Here is a 19,031-nt window from a genome sequence, read left to right on the forward strand (position 1 = left end):
TCGCCCCAAACTACAAATCTCTCTTCTTCTCCGAACGCGGTAACCGAATCCATCCCTACATCCTTGAGCCCATCCCATTGAGTGCAATCCACACCATTGCCTCCATTCATCTTAGCTCCCATTCTCTACGCTGCGAGATAGGATGTTGGGGCACTGGCGAGGAGTCTCATCAACTTTGCACCTTATGCCCTCGTCAAGTGCGAGAGAGTGAGTACCACACACTACTTGAGTGCTCAGCTTTTGACCACATTAGGTCCTCTTTTCCCCATATATTCAGCCATGAGCTCTCCCTACATACCTTCCTCTCCCAACCACGATGTGGACTCTCTATTGCGATGCTCATTTCAACCATTTTTTAGCATCGAGAGTCACTTATGACCTCCACTCACACCACGTGACATGTTCATTTGGTCCCATAGGTCATATTTGACCTCCGAGGACGATAATAGAACTATTTATCTCTTTCTTTCTCTCTCTCTCTCTCTCTCTCTCTCTCTCTACTCTATAATCTCTCATGTGTGAAAATTATCTCTCTCCATTAAATAAATTACTCTAATATCTACTTAGCTACGTCCTATTTCCTAACATTCAATGCTCAAGAATTATGAAAGTGACCGTGGGAATAGAGAGTATGGTTGGGAGAGAAAAGTGTGTAAGGAAAGCTCATGCTTGAAAAAGAAAAACAAAGCTCTAATGTGATGAAAAGCTCAGTACTCAAGTAGGGTGTGATGCTTAAACTCACACACTTCTGAGGGCATAAAGAGCATAGTCGATGAGACTTCTCATCGGTGCCCAACATCCTATCTCACATTGTAGCAAATGAGAGCTAAGCTAGATGGAGACAATAGTGTGGATCGCACTTAAGGGGATAGGAAGGGTGGGTACAGTTCCCTTGTTTGGAGAAAAGGATGGTTTTGTAATCGAGGCAAGATATGGGGTGTATTGTATAAAGCATGAACACGTGGATTTCTCTCTAGCCGTGATACATTGGTGTTGTAGAAAAGCCTCATTCAGTTTGGAGTCTATGGAGGCATCAGGAAGCATGGGCCAATCTTCCAAACCACTTCTTGATGTCTTGCATCCATCCCAATTTAAGATTTTTCTTTGTGCATCTTTTGGACTTTTTAACTTGCTTCCCATGCAATTCTTGGAAGTCGATGTGAAGGGTTTTGCTACATCTTAACCCCATTTAAACCATGTACTCAATGACTCTCTTCATACTCATATCGTCAATGGGAAGAGATCGAGACTCAAGAAATAAGAGCATGTATGGTATTTGTGTCTTGACTTGGAGAAAGTTCCTGAGAAAACGCTTTTGGACATTTTCAAAGCTTGTCCAAGTAGACTTGGAGATGCTACCACCCTTTAAATCAACTCCATAAAGAAGCATTGGTGTAACGAAATGTAAAAGAGGTATTAATTGAGAACCCACCTAATAGTTGTTTACACTGTATAAATCTCCCATGTTAGACAAGGGTTTGACTCAATTTGTACTCCATCATAAGGCATGCCATGATAAAGTGCAAGGTTAAACATATCACATATCAAAAAACACGTGAAAAATGAGAACTTTTAGTGAGTGCAATTTTGAAATTCAAGTATATATCCTATTTATAGCTTATGTAAACTACTATAATTTTTCGCATGTGTATTACTTGGAAAACATACATGTTTATATAACATGCAAACTTTTGAAATTAAAGGTTTTACTCCCATGCATGAAACTTGTATATTGGACCAACATAACTTAATATAATTTAATGGAATAAAATAATATTTTGTTGAGGAAAGCATAACCAAAAATGTGGGACAAGTATAGATTATGTACCTATAATTTTTTTCCTAGACCTTGACATTTTCTTCTAAGCTTTTGTACCAAGCTTTTATATTCATTACCTGCAATTTTGCAAAAGCACTCTTCATGGGCCCAATTTTCTACATTATCATGATAAACTCTAGGGTATAAAGAAGAGATTTTTTAAATCTCTATAATTAATAGATAGAAAGTCCCAACAATTTTTTTTCGAGATCAAGTGTGGACCATCAAAGAAGGGGAGGAGCAACACAAAGAAATGAATTCTTGGATGGATGCTATCATGAAGACTCAACGGAAAGCAAATGAGGCCGAGAAATGGATCAAGATTGCTAAGAAGGCAAGGAAACAACCCCCACACCCACCATCATTAACTTGACACTAGAAGAGCAACAAAGGAAGTGTGTGTGCGCCTTACATGTGAGGATTGGTGGCCTCAAAGACCAAGATTATGTTGATGAAGAGGTAAAAGAACTCATGACTATGATGGGGGTTAATGATCCGATGCATACGAGGGCTTGGAGAGTGGGTGATAAGAAAAGTCGAAGCAAGGGGGAAACCTCAAAGGAAAGGGCGCTTATCCTTCATTTCCCCTTCATGGAAGTGAAGAACTTTTTGAAGAAAAGGCCAACTCTTAAGAAGATGGACATCTTTCTTGGAGATGACCTCATGCTCTTGTAGATTGCTCATATTCAGGAGGTAATGCCAAATATTAAAGCGGCAAGGGAAAAATGTAAGATTTCTTTTTACTGATATGGAAGGGTGGTGATATTGGAGCGATGCTCCGCATGATGGTGTGAAACCTATGGGACCACACTAAAGATGGCACCCTGAAAGTGTAATGGGTCACTTCGTCTGGGAGTATGCCCTAAAATAGTTGGTACGGTGAGGAGTGCAGAGACAAGCATGGCTCTAGAGAGAGGTACTCATGTGAGTCATCACCTATGGACAATCACGGATTGCCTTCCAACACCCAATGCGACGGAAGAAGCGGGTTTTCTTGGCTCAATTAGAGCATGATCTTTACCAATTATTCATGAGCCAGGACTCAGGGGGATGCATGGAGACTTTTCCATGAGCACCTCCTCCTGCCATCACTTCTACCGAGTTATGGGAAACATGCAACATCTTTGTACACGATTCCTGGACAACCACCACTTCTAGACACCCTAGAGCCATACTTGTGCTTTCTTTATCATAGAGATGGTAAGAAAAGCTTTCTTTATTGTAGAGATGGTAAGAAAAGCCATTGACTGGATGAGCACTGGGAGAGCTTATGATCGTGAGGGCTTAGTAGAAGAGCATTTTATACATGCCAGGGATATGCTTGCAGAGCTTCTAGCAATGATGTTCAACCGTGCAATGTGTGAGGGTCGATCTACTTGACAATTGGAGCTTGTCTACTATAGTGTATCTTCAAGCCAGGGGACCATATGGAGCCTATGAACTATCATACTATTATGATTGGGCGCACATTGGTACGATTGTATGCGTTCATTCTTGAGCAGCAATTGAGCACATGGTTAGAGAGAGCAGGCGTGCAAGTAGTGGGATAAGCAGGTTTTCAGCGGGGGTTTTCTACACTTGATCACATTCTGAAGTTTAGAGCTATTATTAAGGAGGGTAGATCATGTGGGAGGACGATTAATTGTAGCTTTGTGGATGTTCGAAAAGCATTAGACAAAGTGGCTAGAGATAGGTTGATGTGCAAATTGCAAGAGATGGGGGTACCCACAAAGCTGATTTGAGGGATTATGGCAATCCATAGGTCAGTGAGAGGATAGGTTCGCACCCTAGAGGGGTTATCTGATGTAGTTCACTCCACTATTGCGGTGAAGCTAGGATGCCTACTATCTCCGACAATCTCTGGCATGTATGTGGATTAGGTTTCTGATTACATTGAGAGGGGAGATGACAGAGAAGTTTAGTTGGCTGGAACATGGATCGCATTTTTGTTATATGCTGATGTTGTGTTGATTTCCGATCCCCCGGAGAGGTTGCAACGTCACTTAGATGCTTGCATGTGTTTGCCCACGATAGTGGAGTGTTTGCCAACCAAAAGATAATATACCCATGGGACCCATTGTGAATTTTCAGAATAGACGGTCCTCAGAATCAGTAAAAGATATACTCTAGGTATCAAAGCCCCCTGACACACAAACACGCATGCATCAACACAAAGGCCCACATACCGAGTTTTAATCTTAAGCTAGCCTTAATAAAAATCATGAATAAAACAAGTAGCCACCGATAAGACATATGCACCACATGGAAAAAGTTCTCACGACATGAAAAACTAGTATTGTTTATCTAAATGAATCCCAGTAAAACACCAATTCACCTGACTGATTGTAATCATCAATAATAATTTTGCACTTTTTCAACTAGAACCAATCAAGAAGTACCAAGAGACTAAGAAGCACAACCTCAAACGTAGTAGTACATTTATTCTACAGCATACAACATAATGCAAATTGTCAAGTGCGGCAAAACCTCTAAAGAGCCATTCCACTGTTCCAGAAAAATCCACCTCTTAATTAAAGCCTCAAGAGGATCAGCCACTGGAAATGTCATGCTACGCTGGATTTCTGGTCAGAAATAGGAAAATGCATATCAAAAAATGCTATCTATCGCCCCTTGCAAATGCTGCAAACCCTGTGAAGATATGCTTTTCCGCACTGAGAATTTTGTTGTGAGCTTGGGAGGGGGATTGGCTTGTAAGCAAACAACGACCACCGTTAGATTGTCAGAAGAATCTCGGCGGAGGGCTTCAGCCACCAGCTCACGGCAGCACTGCTCTGGATCATTATGCTGTTGAAGCCTCTTTCGGGCAAATTCAACTGCAAGCTGACTACTAAACACATCCCATAGGCCATCACAACCAATAATTAAGAACTCATCATCCGGTGTGAGAAGGAACTGTTTCACCTCGGGCTCCCCACTAAGAGGGCAACCAGCACCCTTGAGTCCATCCATGTGCCAATCTCCAAGAGCTCTGGCAACTCCAAGCAGGCCATTTAAGTAACCATCATCTACATAACCGCCCAAAGCCTCAATACGCATTCGTTCCTGTTGACAGCATGGTTTGTGGTCTCTTGACATATCCACCGCCTTTCCTCGGCGACAAAGGACAGCCCTGCAATCTCCAGCATTTGCAACAAAGACTTCCCTAATGCAACCAATACAAAATCTTAATAATGCTTGTGTGACAGCTCTGTCACTCAAAGAAAAAGACTTAAAAACAGCTAGAGTCGTTGAGTAAACAAAAGATTTTACCTTCCAAGGACCAATACCATGATGGCAGTTGTTCCAGAGGATAAGCTGCTGTCTGCTCTACATGCTTCTGCAAATGCTTTATCGGTCTTCAAAAACCCTTGATAAACTGCCTCTTCCACTGATGTTGGGAAGGAAACATCTTGGACAATATACTTCAATAACATGTCTCTAGCAAACTGGGCAGCATCCTTCCCACCATGCCCATCAAATACCTGCTTTTAATAACCATAAACCAACTGGGAAATGTTATTATATCCATTATCCAAAAGACCAACAAGCTATAAGATTTAAATGTAACACACCCCATAGCAGGAACTCGGTCCTTTGCTCATTGATAAAGAACCCAAATAATCAACCAAATCATCAATTCGCACGTGTTCATCCTCCATCACCCTCCTCGGGCCAACGTCAAAGCACACCCCTGATCGAACAACCAAATCAAATTCCTCGCTACTAGCTGCATCCATGACCAAAGAGCCCGAACAAGAAACTGAAGAACATGAATCCACTCGATACAAGTTAACCTGCAAAAGAAGTGAGCTACCACATTGATCAATTTCTTCAATATCCAAGTTTGGAACAATTAAAAACTAGACAAAAGCATCACAAGTTCACAACTGACCATAGTAACACCTGCTTGAATCATCATACAATTTCTCTGTTTAAGAAACGATGCTAAGATATTCATGTCCAGTAAAACTATACATGGACCAAGAAGTAATGTACACAACGGAAGCCCAGGACTATGCTGACAGCACACTGTAGCAGGTAACCTCATGTGTAGCAGCAATGATGCGTGCCAAAATTTCAATGTATACCTCTTCATGCAGCTTTTCACAAAGCCACAGAACACAAAGGGAAGATCATAGAGCGAAGATCTAGCATCAGCCTTACCGACCATGAAGACTGCTGGGGCTCTTAGCAGGGCACTCCTCATGGAATAGAACACTTGGAGAGCATGTACTATGTCATGGCCCCAAGACATAGTTTTCAATACACTCACTTGTTCACTTATGATACATTTCGAACCTTTTTCAAGACCTGATTGCAATGCGAACTGTTGCACTCGAGTCCGATTTTTGTAACTATCCCAAGCACAAGATCTAATACCATGTTAACTCAGTTGACGATTTTAACTTTCAGGTGGCCTCTTGAAACTCGTCTCGTAAGAGTGTGTGCAAAATGAGTTGCTTATATAAAGCTCTATCCATACATACAGATATATTCACGTGTTGATTCTAATTGAACTTCTATGGCAGCGTTTCAAACTTGTGACCACACCATTTTGAAAGTTTTAGAACTCGTTTCAGAAAACATTTTAAACTCTATGACTACTATGCTTGAGCTTCACAATTTATTAAAATCTTATAGCATGCAATCATCATACGACAGAGGATGTGTGATATCCAACAACATTTGGAGAGACACTCTCCTAGAGTGTCCCAAATGGCACACACAATGCAACCACTACGTCTTCAAAGCCAAGGTTTGTCTATAAAGCCTAAGGGATTTAGTTTTAGCAATTCTGTGAGCCTGTTCGCAGGACCCACATGCCCGGACAAATCTATTAGATAGGATTTTCTAGTTTTGGAACCCTCTTGGATAATGGTTTGTTCACAGGTTGACGGTGGTTGTTGCACTTGTGTGTCTAAGGGAACGCATTGGTTTAAGTCCCTAGTCATTCATAAATGCATCACCGATTTGTGAGATGTGGTACAAAGTGCCAGAAACCCTATAGGTGCATATTGCACTTACTAGATGGTACTTCATTGGATGGCAGTTGGCACCGAAACTCAAGCCACTTCTCCCCATATAAATCGACTGCTTAGCCTCTCTACTTCACTCCTATTTTTTGGGCGCCTTGCATCTCTACTATTCTCCAACGTTTTGCATGCCATCCCACACACAACCTCATCCTCAGCATTTTGTGAGATGCTCTCTGCTCCAAATATGTGTTTTTCAGCCACAACCACTCCCCATATGCTCATCCTTTGGGCACTCATGCAACCCATTGCTTCCCCTTCCTTGGCGCCCCATTGCCCTGGTAGAAAAGCCCCATTTGTTGCTTCGTAATCAATAACCGTTTTCGGCCTACATCAACCTCCAATTTGTTGCGTTTTTGTGCCGCATGATTTTGCAGTCAGCATTAAACCCTTAAATCCTCACATCAGGTGTGTAAATCAGGCCCACATCTTTGTCGTGGTGGCCATCCGCAAACCCCACATCGAGCCGTATTACGAACGTTATTAAAATCAGGCTCCAAGGTGCTTCGTTTCGAAAGAGTTAGCACGGCTACATCATTTATTTGAGTTGAGTCAACTCTTACATTCCATTTACACAATCTAAAGCAAGTGCCACATCAGTAACAGTGTGGGCTCCAAGGTGCTTCGTTTCAAAAGAGTTAGCAAGGCTACATCATTTATTCGAGTTGAGTCAAGTCTTACATTCCATTTACACAATCTCAAGCAAGTACCACATTGGTAACAGTGTGGGGGGCCCTTAAGAGGATTGGTGTCACGTGCACATCTAACCCTATGTGCATGTGGACAAGCTATCCCAGGTCTAGGGTTCACGTCAACCTAGGAAGTGTTCTGGCACCTTTGTGAGCCTGTGAGCAGGCCTGCATGTCCAAGCACTTAGAGTAGTTGCATATCCTCTGATTGCACACAACATAATCATGAGCATGACATTCAGTACCCATCGGGAACATTTTCCAAAGCATAGAATCCTTTTTGCCAAAGTACACATTTTTCACTTAATTTATTAATAAGTGACTTTTGTTGGAAAAGTAAGTAGGGCAAATTGCTAAGGAATTATAAAAGAAACCAAGTGGTCACTCGGTAAAAGCAGAAGAGACAACAGGAGCTCAGGCTTTTGCAGTGTTCTCTCCTCAACAAGACGACAAAAGACCTTGCGTTTTCAACCAGCAAGACAACCAGCGTTTTTGGGTCTTTGGGTATGCTAGATCCTCTAGCGTTTTCAGTTGCAAATCAGCCCAGCGTTTTTCTCCACAGCAGTAGCCCCCTAGCGTTTCCATCAGCAGATCAGCCTGGCGTTTTTCTGTAGCAAATCAGGCCTAGCAATGCAGTTTCATGACGCCAGATCAGCCAAGAACATTAGAGTTTTCAGTATTCAGCACTTAGCCTTTGCAAATCCAGCCCCTAGCCTCGCAAATCTCCCCGACCTGTAGTAGTAGATCCTCGCTGTACCGTCGAGTATTTACAGTTTCAGCCCACTGGTTTCAGATTTCAGCATCTGCGTTTTCAGCACATCGTCGTCGAGTCGTCGTCATCCGATCCTCGCTGACACAGTGTTAGAGATCAGCAAAAAGTCAACGTTTTGCAGATTCAGCTTTTCAGCCCTAGCGTTTTCAGTTTTCAGCCCATCCTCGTCATCGTCATCATTGTCATCGACATAATCGGCAAGTCCATTGCATTTAGACCATTGTACCAGATTTGTGCAATCTATAGCATAGACCTCTCTCGGGACCCTTGGAGGAGGGTTTGAGAACCGTATGCTGTCATATTCTTTTCTCTCTCTCTCTCTCTCTCTCTCTCTCTCTCTCTCTCTCTCTCTCTCTCTCAGCACTTTCAGTCGCAGTAGCATTCACTTTGTTTGTGATCATTGCATTCTCTCTCTAAAGGAACGGAAGGCTCTCCCTTCTGTAAGTAAAAGGAACCCTTAGCACAGTTCGGAGCACTCATCTTGAGCAATATCACCATTCACTTCCGCTGCACCTTACAATTGGTTGAGACTCATTGGTCTCTCTCTCTCTCTCTCTCTCTCTCTCTCTCTCTCTCTCTCTCAAACCGGCCAGTACACAATGAGGGTGGGTACAAATTCGATTACCTGTGAATTATAATACACAGAGCATTGACCATAGTGAGAGAGAGATAGCACACTTGCGTCCGGCAACTAGATTGTCACTGCACACACGAAGACAGACACCCTGTAGGCCCCAAGGACTAGCACCCCCTGTGGTATTTCTTTATTCATTTGTAAACAAACGATTGGACACTTGGACAAAATTCCCACCAAGCTGTCCAAACCTATCAAGGGCTGACATTGCAGGTTTTTGACTCAATTTCTGCAACATAACAACACCAAAATCTCTATAGGTCAAAAGCACACGTCTAGGACGGATTCCCTTGCAGCTTTTAGATGAGCTGTTAGTCACTAACCGGTGCCCAAACTCCTGTATAACCACCCCAAGGTTTTCCAGGTATTATCTTGCAATTTTGGTGCAAAACCCTAATAAACACAGGTCACTAACCGGTGCCCAAACTCCTGTATAACCTCCCCAAGGTTTTCCAGATATTATCTTGCAATTTTGGTGCGAAACCCTAAACTTGCAAATAAATGCAGCAAGCTGTGATTCTCTAATTTGGATTGTTTTGAGGAGCAAATACGTCTATGAGTGTCTCAGGAGCTCCCGCACGTAATGGGACACTTTCCCTTTAATTTGGATGAGTTTTCACACGTATAAAGTTGTCAATGACTTGCCGCGTAGCCCAAATTCCATATAAGCGCGCACACAATTTTGCACTCATCAGAATTAAGTGCTAACTGGCCTTATCAAACACACTCACCGACCTAGATTCTCGATGTATGAAACCCATTTGGCTACAATCGTTTCACACTTGCCATGCAATGTCCACTTGCACCTTTTCAAGGGTTCCATAGGAAAACAACAAAAATAAAATAAATCAGAATATGTAATAGTTATTTACAGAAGGCAACAGGAAAAACACACCTCCTGGTGACATACCCTCCCGTTCCCCCCCCCCCCCCCCCCCTTGAAATACTGCAAGCGACCTCACTTGCATGCCAATAATACATGTTGACATCTCTAGATATCACATATACCCTACAATAGGATTCTAACATATACACGATTCCAAAAATGTAGCATTGGACAATTAAACAATCCCACCAACCTTACTACCACACATATATCAAACATAGAGGTCTTCTAGTGTACTCTCAAGTACAAACTTTTGAACTCAAATTCTGTATGCGAAAAGTAGATAACAATTGAGTGCTTCCTTTTGAATCAGTTAGCACGGCTACATCATCCATTCGAGTTGAGTCAAAGTCTTACATTCCATTTACACATGAGCATCATGAACCATGCTCTCACATTGCTCCATTGAGCTACATCAAGTCACGGTGGGTTCCAATACAAAGGCTTCAAGATAAAGTTGCAATAACTGAAGTGAATCATCCAATTCAGACTCTTCCATCCATTTTGCATCCAATGATGGATAGTTCTTGAACTTTAGCAGACCAAATAGCGTCTTGTAACCTTTCCACTAATTTTCCTTTCTTTATGTGCCAATATCTGTTCAAGAACAAGAATCTCATTCAAATATTCCACTTCAGGTTGTTCCTTTGGAACCATATTTCTTAACACATCACCAACAAAGGGCCTTAGAAGGCGAACATGCAAAGTGTTATGTATTTTCCAACCTTCTGGTAGCTTCAATTTATAGTCTACATGTCACAAACTGCTGATGTGTCAAAGCCTAAAGAATGGAGCCAACTTACAAATGCTGGCCGAGGGCCTAAACCCTAAGAAGAACAAGTAGAAGAAGAAGAAGAAGAAGAAGTCCTACCAACTTATGGGGACCCCGTCCGATGGGGCCCCAATGACATAAAGGGATTAAAATAAAGCAAGACACACACACATTCACGCAAAGCTGATGACGTGGCAGTTGTACAGAAGTTCCGAAAATTACGTTGGCTGATGACGTGGCAAGCTGTATGGATTTCCACGTTTTGCACTGGCTGATGACGTGGCAAGCTGTACAGATTTCCGTAAATTGCATTGGCAGCTTTTTGGCTTTGCTTTTGGACCAGATGCTTTAGAGTTTGAAGGCTTTTCACTGTAATTGCTTTTTAAGGCGAAGGGCCTTTAAATATGAGATTAGGGCTCATTCTTTGGCATGCTTCCTGGACAAGGTGTAGAGTCTAGAGTACCAGCATGTACTATGTTGAGGCAATATAAAGAAATACCGAAAGGGGCGCCAAGGTTTGGAGCCAATACTCTCTGGGGTGGAATTCGGCCACTCCGTGTCACGTGTCGTCTCTCTTTCAGTTCAGTTGTTATTGAAGTGCTAAAAGTCTGTTCTTTTCCATTGGCACGTGGTTCCTGTCTTGTGACACTATATCGCTTATCTTTCTGAAATCTGAAAAGGTCCATAATTGAGCTTGCTCAGCTTAGGAAACAAACAATTCCTGCCTTTCCTTTTGCTTAACCTGGCCTTTTCAAACCGCAAAAGTACCCACTCACCAAGTGAAAATAAAGGTTCAATACAGTGACGATCGACGGGTTTCTTTTGCTTAGCCTAAATCTTCTTAAGCCCTATCTTTATCTTCTTGTATGCTTCATCCGTATCTCAAATATCTTGTTCTTAGTTTGCAAGATGAGTGAGACTTTTTTCTCCCCTTCTACTCTCTCAAATGGTGCTTTGACTGTTGATGCATGCACAATGTTATTGTAAGCATATTTAACCAACGATAGATAGTGTTCCCAAGTTGCCTTGTGCTTTGACACATAGCATTTGAGCACATCCAAGAAAGTAGAATTTGCCTTTTTTGACTGTCCATCTGTTTTTGGATGAAACGAAGATGAGAACTTTAGTGTAGTGCCCATGTTCTCAAACAATGCTTTCCAAAAAAGACTCGTCATACGTGGATCCCTGTCACGGACAATTGACTAAGGCATCCCATGGTACTTGAAAATATTATACGTAAATATATCGACCATGTGTTCAGACTTTATCTTCTTCCTAAGCGGAATAAAATGGGCTTCCTTGCTGACTGCAAATAATAGTCCAAATCCCATCATTTCTTGTTGGTGTTCTTGGAAGATCAAAAGTAATCTCCATCGCTATGCTTTCCCATGGCCTATCAAGAATCGACAATGGCTATAACAATTCCGGTGTTGTCTGCCTATCAAACTTGACCTTATGGCATACTAAGCATGATCTTACAAAAGCATCCATATCTGAACGCAAAGCTGGCAAATCAAAGAATTCTCAACCGCCTTCACTATCGCATCAATTCCACGATGCCTAGCATATTGTGCTCATGACGTTGTCCATTAACAAGCTGATAATAAATCCTTGCAAAATCTTCGCCTTGGAGCTCATCCAGTTCATGGTGATATGAAATAGATACGGCAAAACCTTGTGGCTTGCGAAACAACGCATCTAATATCACATTCTTATTTCTGCCTTCCATGTGCACAATCCGGAAATGAAATATAGACAAAAAGTTTGCTATCACATATACTTTTCTAACAGCTTAGCTTAAGTTAGAAAGTAACACAAGGTCTAGTGATCTCTTTGCACAACAAAATCAGCACCAAGCAAAAAGTGCTTCCAACTAGTGAGAGCATGAATAACTGTCAACATCTCTTTCAAATGAACTTGTAAACTTCTCTCTCAATCATATGCCAGTACTCGGCCACCTTGCAAAAAAATTGCACCTAGGTTGTTCCAACAAGCATCGCATTGAACCACAAATGGTTTCAAAAGGTCTGAAGTGAACTTTCCTTTCAAGTGCAAGCTACGATTTCTATAGCTAACCACTTGAAAGTAACTCCCTTTCTCTGTAAGGCATGGAGTCATTAAGCAATGTCACCAAAATTGTGAATAAACCTTCTGGAGTAGGAGCATAAGCCTAGTAAGCTTCTCGAGTGCATGTACGGACTTCGAATCTAGCCATGACTTGATTGCCTCCACTGTTGCAAGATCCATGTGTACCCCATCCTTTGAAATAATGTGCCCAAGAAAATAAATTTCTTCCAAAAAGAATTCACTCCTCTTGAGATTAATAGTAGCATGTTCTTGCATAGTTCATTAAAATTTGCGGTCAAATGATCCCTATGCTCCTCTTCAGACTTTGAAAAGACAATCATGTCATCAAAGAATGTACCCACAAAGTTTCTATGTGGTCTAAATATTTTGTTGATCATTCTGTTGGGCGTGGAAATCTAAATATTTTGTCGATCATTCTATCAGACATAGCAGGAGCATTTGTAAGACCAAACGGCATGACAAGAAACTCATAGAGACCAGATGTTCTCCTTACGGCATTCTTATGGACATATTTTGGCCTAATGCATATCTGATGGTTCCCACTCTTCAAGTCTATCAAGCTAAACAATGACGCTTCCTTGATCTACATGACGCTTCCTCAAGTAGATCAAGAATGTAATCTTATCCTCACTATAGGGAACCTATTCTTGGTGGTTTTCTTACTTAAAGCGCCATAGTCTATGCACATGCACCATGAACCATCCTTCTTCTACACTAAAAGTACAAGAGAGCAAAATGGGGATGAATTGGGCTGAATCAACCCCTCTCTAAATGCTCATTGACCTAACTCATAATTTCTTTCTGTCTGCCTCCACTAACCCTGTATGATGGTCTATTCGGCAAACAAGAACTTGGCACAAGATCTATGCTGAACCTCGGGTCTCACATGAGATAACTCCCCATGCAAAAAGTCCACAAAACCATATCCTTGAAACCACTCAAAAAAGTTGTCCTTTCTTTATCTAAAGTAGACAAATTAAATACAACTTCCGGTTCTTCTTTCACAAAGATCAAGTATGCAAAAAGATGATTCTTTGTTACACATGAAATAGGAGAAGCAGATATAACTAGAACAGACTCGCCTTTAAGCTTTACATCAAGGACATGAGTCTTTCCTCTATGTACAAGGGTAATCTTTTTGTTGTAAGTATCCACCATAGCATGCAACTTGTAACACCATGGAATACCCAATAACACATCATAGCCCTCAAGTGGCATAATATGAAACTCTTTTGCATCCACATAACTCTCAATGTATAAGCGAAGTATCACAAAGTGATGATGTGGCATGGCCTAATGGACAGAGTGTCACGAGACGAGCACCACGTGCCAACGTGAAATCCGAAAATCTGTCCGTACGACTGCCACGCATCAAGTCGCCACGCAATTGAGTGTGTGTGTGGGTCACTTGGGCCCCATAGGATGGGATCCCATAAGTTGGTGGGGACTTTTACTGCTTCTTCTTCTTCTGCTGCTTCTTCACTTAGGGTTTAGGCTTCTCGGCCGGGATCTACAGGTCCGCTCCGTTCTTCAGTGGCTTGACACGTCAACAATTTGTGACATCCCCCCTTCTTGAACGAAAGTAATCGTCCTCGATTACACCATATCTGCAAACCAACTCAAGTTAGCTAAAGATTACCGAGGGACAATCAGTTTTCTCATTCCAAATCAAAGCTCTTGATTTCTTGGGTCGTTGGCTTCCAGAAGAATCAGGAGTCTCGTTCTAGATGGGAACTCCTGATATCATGGGTCGTTCATTTCCCAGAAGTATCTCATCCAATAAGGAGCCTCATTCCAGATCGGAACTCTTGATATCTTGGGTCGTTGATTTCCCAGAAGTATCTCATCCAAGAAGGAATTCCTTGATTGGCACATCACAATGCAACACAAATGCTCACATATGCATGTTACAAGACATTGTCACGAGGACGTCGCAACTGCTAACCTTAGTTGTCGGTTTCTTTCCAATGATTTATGTTTAATTTTTGAGACCCTCTTTTTGAAGTTGCAAATGGTCGGACATTGTATGGCCAATGTGAACGGTAGTTTCACCCGCAGACGGAAAGTTGGTCGGCACTAGAACTCGTAAAGTAAAAGGATGTCTAGGCTCAGTTCAAGATCATGTAGGTCCCCCCGTCGCACTTAGCAAGTTGGTGGATACTAGGAAGTGAACTCAATAAAGACATAAAGTCAAGGTGGGATCACCAACAGAAAGTATCTGACAGTTGGGCCACATTGCACTTTTAGATGCGGTCCCCATGAGGATAGATGGTCAGAAGACCAGTGGGAGCCCAACGGAAGCATCTCCTAAAATTTAGGGAACTGCTATTTTGGGCTATGAAATCTGTTCGCGTCATTAGCATCAGAATGACCAGGGGAACATTTTATTACTCTGCTGCAAAGTCAGCTGATGCACCAGTTGAGAGATTTTTAAGCAGGAAGCCCAATGCGGGGAAATTGCATGTATGAGTGCCAAGTGGCACTTTTTGGTCAATTTACCAAGTCTGGGAGAACAGAACTCGTAACTGACTTTTTAGAGCAGTTTTGGAGGCTGATCACTGTAATTTTCAGCCATTTCTCTCCATTTTTAAGCTTCCCATGACTTTACCTAGGACCAAGGAGCTCATTTTCAGCATTGGAAGGCATCATATGCGTGTTTACACGGCTGTTTTGCTGCGTTTTCAGCGATACGCAGGTTTTGGCAGCCATGGAAATCTTCTCCTTTTTGCATCTATTTGTTCACAGATGCATTACAAGTCAAGGGCAGAAGAGGGGGCGCTCGATTTATGCTGGGAGGATGCTTCATTGAGAACCTGTCACATGTTAAGAGCTATGGAGTGCTTTCTTTCCCTGTCATGTACAGTGTGGTGCCAGGAGTGATGCCCTGCACGCTATACACTGCTCTCTCTCTCTCTCTCCCCCTTACGTGCAGTTATGTGATTCCCCTCAAGAGGGCTCTTCATTTGATTGATGTACACCTGTGTGGTTTCATGCTTTTGTTGCCGAGGCAAGAGCCTCCTTGAGCAGGAACAGGGGTAGCTAACTGCTACTCCAAAGCAGGCACCGGTGAGGGTCATAACCTCACCGTACAGGTGCGTTTTCGACACTGTGTATGCGCTGTAAATTGATTGTTTTTCAGCCATACGGACGCCAGAACTCTTGGGAATCATGCCCCACTGGCAGAGGACAGTTAGGGGACTGTTTGGGGCTGAAAACAGGGCAAAAACCAGTAAATACAGCGTGCTGAATTTACTGTTTTTGGGCAGGAATCAGAGGGTTTATGCCAGTGGAAGTGAGTTTCAGCATGCTGCCGAAATTTGGCCAAATCAAGTGGTATCTAGTTGGATATAGACAAAGGATTCCCAGGACTCTACTTTGTAAATTTACCCTCTCAAAGTATAAAGAAATACCGAAAGGGGCGCCAATTTTGGGGCCTACAGGTTGTGGGCGTCTGCTCAGGGCATTCTAGATTCCGAGCCGTGTGTGTATTCAAGTGTTAATTCCCGTCGCAGGTTATCTTTGCAAAGTGCTCTGTGTGTGTGTCTAAAGTAAAGAATTTCGGGTGAGAGCCAACGCCTACCGCCCCACGGGCCGGTTTCAAAAATAGAAACATAAAGTCGCCGTAAACACTCCTCTCGCATAACTAAACAAGGTCCGGCCGAGAGATATTCAATGATTCCCTCATCACTCCTCCCGCAGAACCTAAAAAGGTCCGGGCCAAGAGATATAGAGGCCTTTTACAACCAAACACCCCCTAGACCGCAGCCTGCGTCGTTTGGAGGTGCTAAGAGTAACCACTGCTCAGACTTCTTAATACTCCCCCCGTAATAACCATCCAAGTCCGAGCCATGAATAAAAACAACACTTCTTAAACATTCAATACTCCCCCGGCAAATAACCACAAGGGTCTGGGCCATGAGTATGAACAAGCATTCGCAAACATCATTTCTCACTACTCCACCAGAGATTAAAAATTACCAATCATTGAAACCAGTATTAAACCAGAGTCAAACAATTCAAATTGGTACCAAGACAGGTTCAGATACCATCCATTTCAAACAAATTCCAAACAAGTACTCAAACAGAACTCAAACTTAAAAAGCAATCTCGACCTCAATCGAGCTCGAAAAGACGACTTGCTTTCCATCCTGAAACCTGCACCAAAATTAGGGTTAGATTTCTTCCATAAGGTCGTAGCCGACTGCAACATGGTAGCCTCGACAAACAATGTTCCTGTGGCGCTGATGGTAGTCTCAAGATATACCAATCACATTGGACCTCCAAGGTTTTTAGCTCGGGAAGAGATACCTGATTTGAGATGTCAAGAAATTTCAAGTCATAATCTGCAAGGGTTTTTGTGGCAAGCATTTAAGCATACCCTACCTGCCAGAAGCTGCCATAAACCGTATAACTTCGGACAAACAATTTCTTGAAAGCTTACCAAGTCCTTGGAGTGTGCGGCTTGGTAGCAATAGACATTCACCACTGCATGGAACTACCTCTGCGAAAATCAACAACTCGAAAAAAAAAAAGTTTTGACTCTTCTCTACAAGTGATCTTTATGGCTTATGCCCTATAAGACAGAGCAATGAAGACGGGAGCACGCCCAATGCGTGATGAAGGGTAAGAGTGGCTAGTAAGTCCGGGGTCGGGACACGCTGATACCACTGTCATAGGACAAGCACCAAGTGCCAACGGAAAAGAACACACTGAACAACTTTAAGCACTTCAAATAACAATTGAACTAAAAGAGATGCACGACACAAGATGGGGAGTGGCGGAGTTTGAACTCGGTACGATGCCGATACTCACGCTCTGCACCTTCACCCAGAAGAGTGCCAAAGAATGAGCCCTCTGCACATATTAAAAGGCCCTTGGTCTTGAAAAGAAGTTACACGAAAAGCATTCAAACTCAAAAACAATTGGCCCAATTGCAGATGCCCAAAAGCTGCAAGCGCAAAAGCAAAAATCCGTACAGCTCTGCTGCGTCAACAGTCAGGGTAAAACGCGAAAATCCGTACAGGTCTGCCAATGCACAATCCGGGACTCCGTATTGCTGCCACATCATCACAGCCAGCATGAAATCCGGAAATCTATCAGTACGGCTGCCACGTCATCAACTCGCCACGCTTTACTTTAAAGTCTTTGGGTCACTTGGGCCCCCATCATACGGGGTCCCATAAGTTGGTGGACTTCTTTCGCTTCTTCTTCTTTTGCTGCTGCTTCACTTACAGTTTAAGCTTCTCGGCCGAGATCTACAGGTTGACTCCGTTCTTCAGTGGCTTGACACGCAGCAATTTGTGACAGAATCTAGCAGGGAGGAAACTTTTATACCTACTCGATTGAGTGAGGAAACCAATGGAGGATCTAGCCGAAGTCGGACTTCTTCCGAGGATCCGAGAGCGAGTACGGCCCTCTTCCGCCAAGCGACCTTGAAAAATGAACACCCAACAACAACTTTAGGTTGACATCTATGCCAACCAAATGCACAAACAACCCCAAAAGAGCAAATCCCGTAAAGGATCTCGCAAACATGAAAAACATTTTGACAGTTCTAACAAGGATGCATCGTCCTAGGGCAATTCTAACTCGGTTGAGTCCATGTTTGAAACGAGGCGGATACGAGGATACAAATTGAATCACTTTGATCAGCTTGAGAAGAAGGGTAGGAAGACCAAAGACTTTGAAGAGGGTGGGGGCAAGAACTCAATAAAATATCCACAGAACTCTTGCTTTCATACAACAGTTCGACATTATTTTTTCGGGACAACACTTTTTCAAAGTCTCTTAAAGTACGACGAACATCTTCCTATTTGAAAGGCAATGCCCAAACTTGATGGTCGACCCAACTTTAGCGAAAAGAAGCAACAACGTCATGTCGGGGATAGTTCTCTGCTTTGTGCGCCCACAAACTGATCCGACGAAGACTCCCAAGGCACAGATTTAAAGGTACAAGTGAAAAGTAGGCAAGCTCAAAAGTTGGCGCTCCAAACAGCTCCAAGGACCAAAAGTAGGAACCCCAAAAAACCCTCCAACTTTGCGTGGCAAACCTGCCACTTGGCAGCCAAAAACCACACCGTAATTCGCAAAAGTGTCAAGTCAGCACCATTACACACAACCACATCACCATATTTTGCGAAATCTCTTTTTTCCCGCTGACCACGGTTTAAGTGCCACATCATCACTTTTGCAACATCCCTCCCCAAAAGAAGAGTAATCGCCCTCGTTTATGCATGTGAAACAGATAGTAAACATAAAATAGCTCAATAGCCATCGACTCTATGCTTACATCTTCATTCAGCGACTCATGAGTCATGCCAAACAAGGATTTGGTATGC

The 19,031-nt window shown here is 42.7% G+C and overlaps 1 protein-coding gene across 2 annotated transcripts in view; it reads right to left on the reverse strand.

The window, feature by feature from the left end:
- Positions 1 to 4,226: 4,226 nt before the first annotated feature.
- LOC147436893 (putative protein phosphatase 2C 57) overlaps positions 4,227 to 19,031 on the reverse strand; it is a 35,739-nt gene continuing 20,934 nt past the window's right edge. For both annotated transcript variants that reach the window (XM_086486280.1, XM_086486281.1), the window contains 3 exons: positions 5,392 to 5,613; positions 5,090 to 5,301; positions 4,227 to 4,982 (listed from right to left, as the gene is read on the reverse strand). In XM_086486280.1, coding sequence (XP_086342406.1) covers positions 4,427 to 4,982; positions 5,090 to 5,301; positions 5,392 to 5,613 — 990 coding nt within the window. In that variant the 3' untranslated portion in view covers positions 4,227 to 4,426. The remainder of the gene's footprint in view (positions 4,983 to 5,089; positions 5,302 to 5,391; positions 5,614 to 19,031) is intronic.

The sequence above is a fragment of the Adiantum capillus-veneris genome, chromosome 17, assembly GCF_014529385.1.
Source record: "Adiantum capillus-veneris isolate H3 chromosome 17, ASM1452938v2, whole genome shotgun sequence".
In the NCBI taxonomy this organism is placed as follows: domain Eukaryota; kingdom Viridiplantae; phylum Streptophyta; class Polypodiopsida; order Polypodiales; family Pteridaceae; genus Adiantum; species Adiantum capillus-veneris.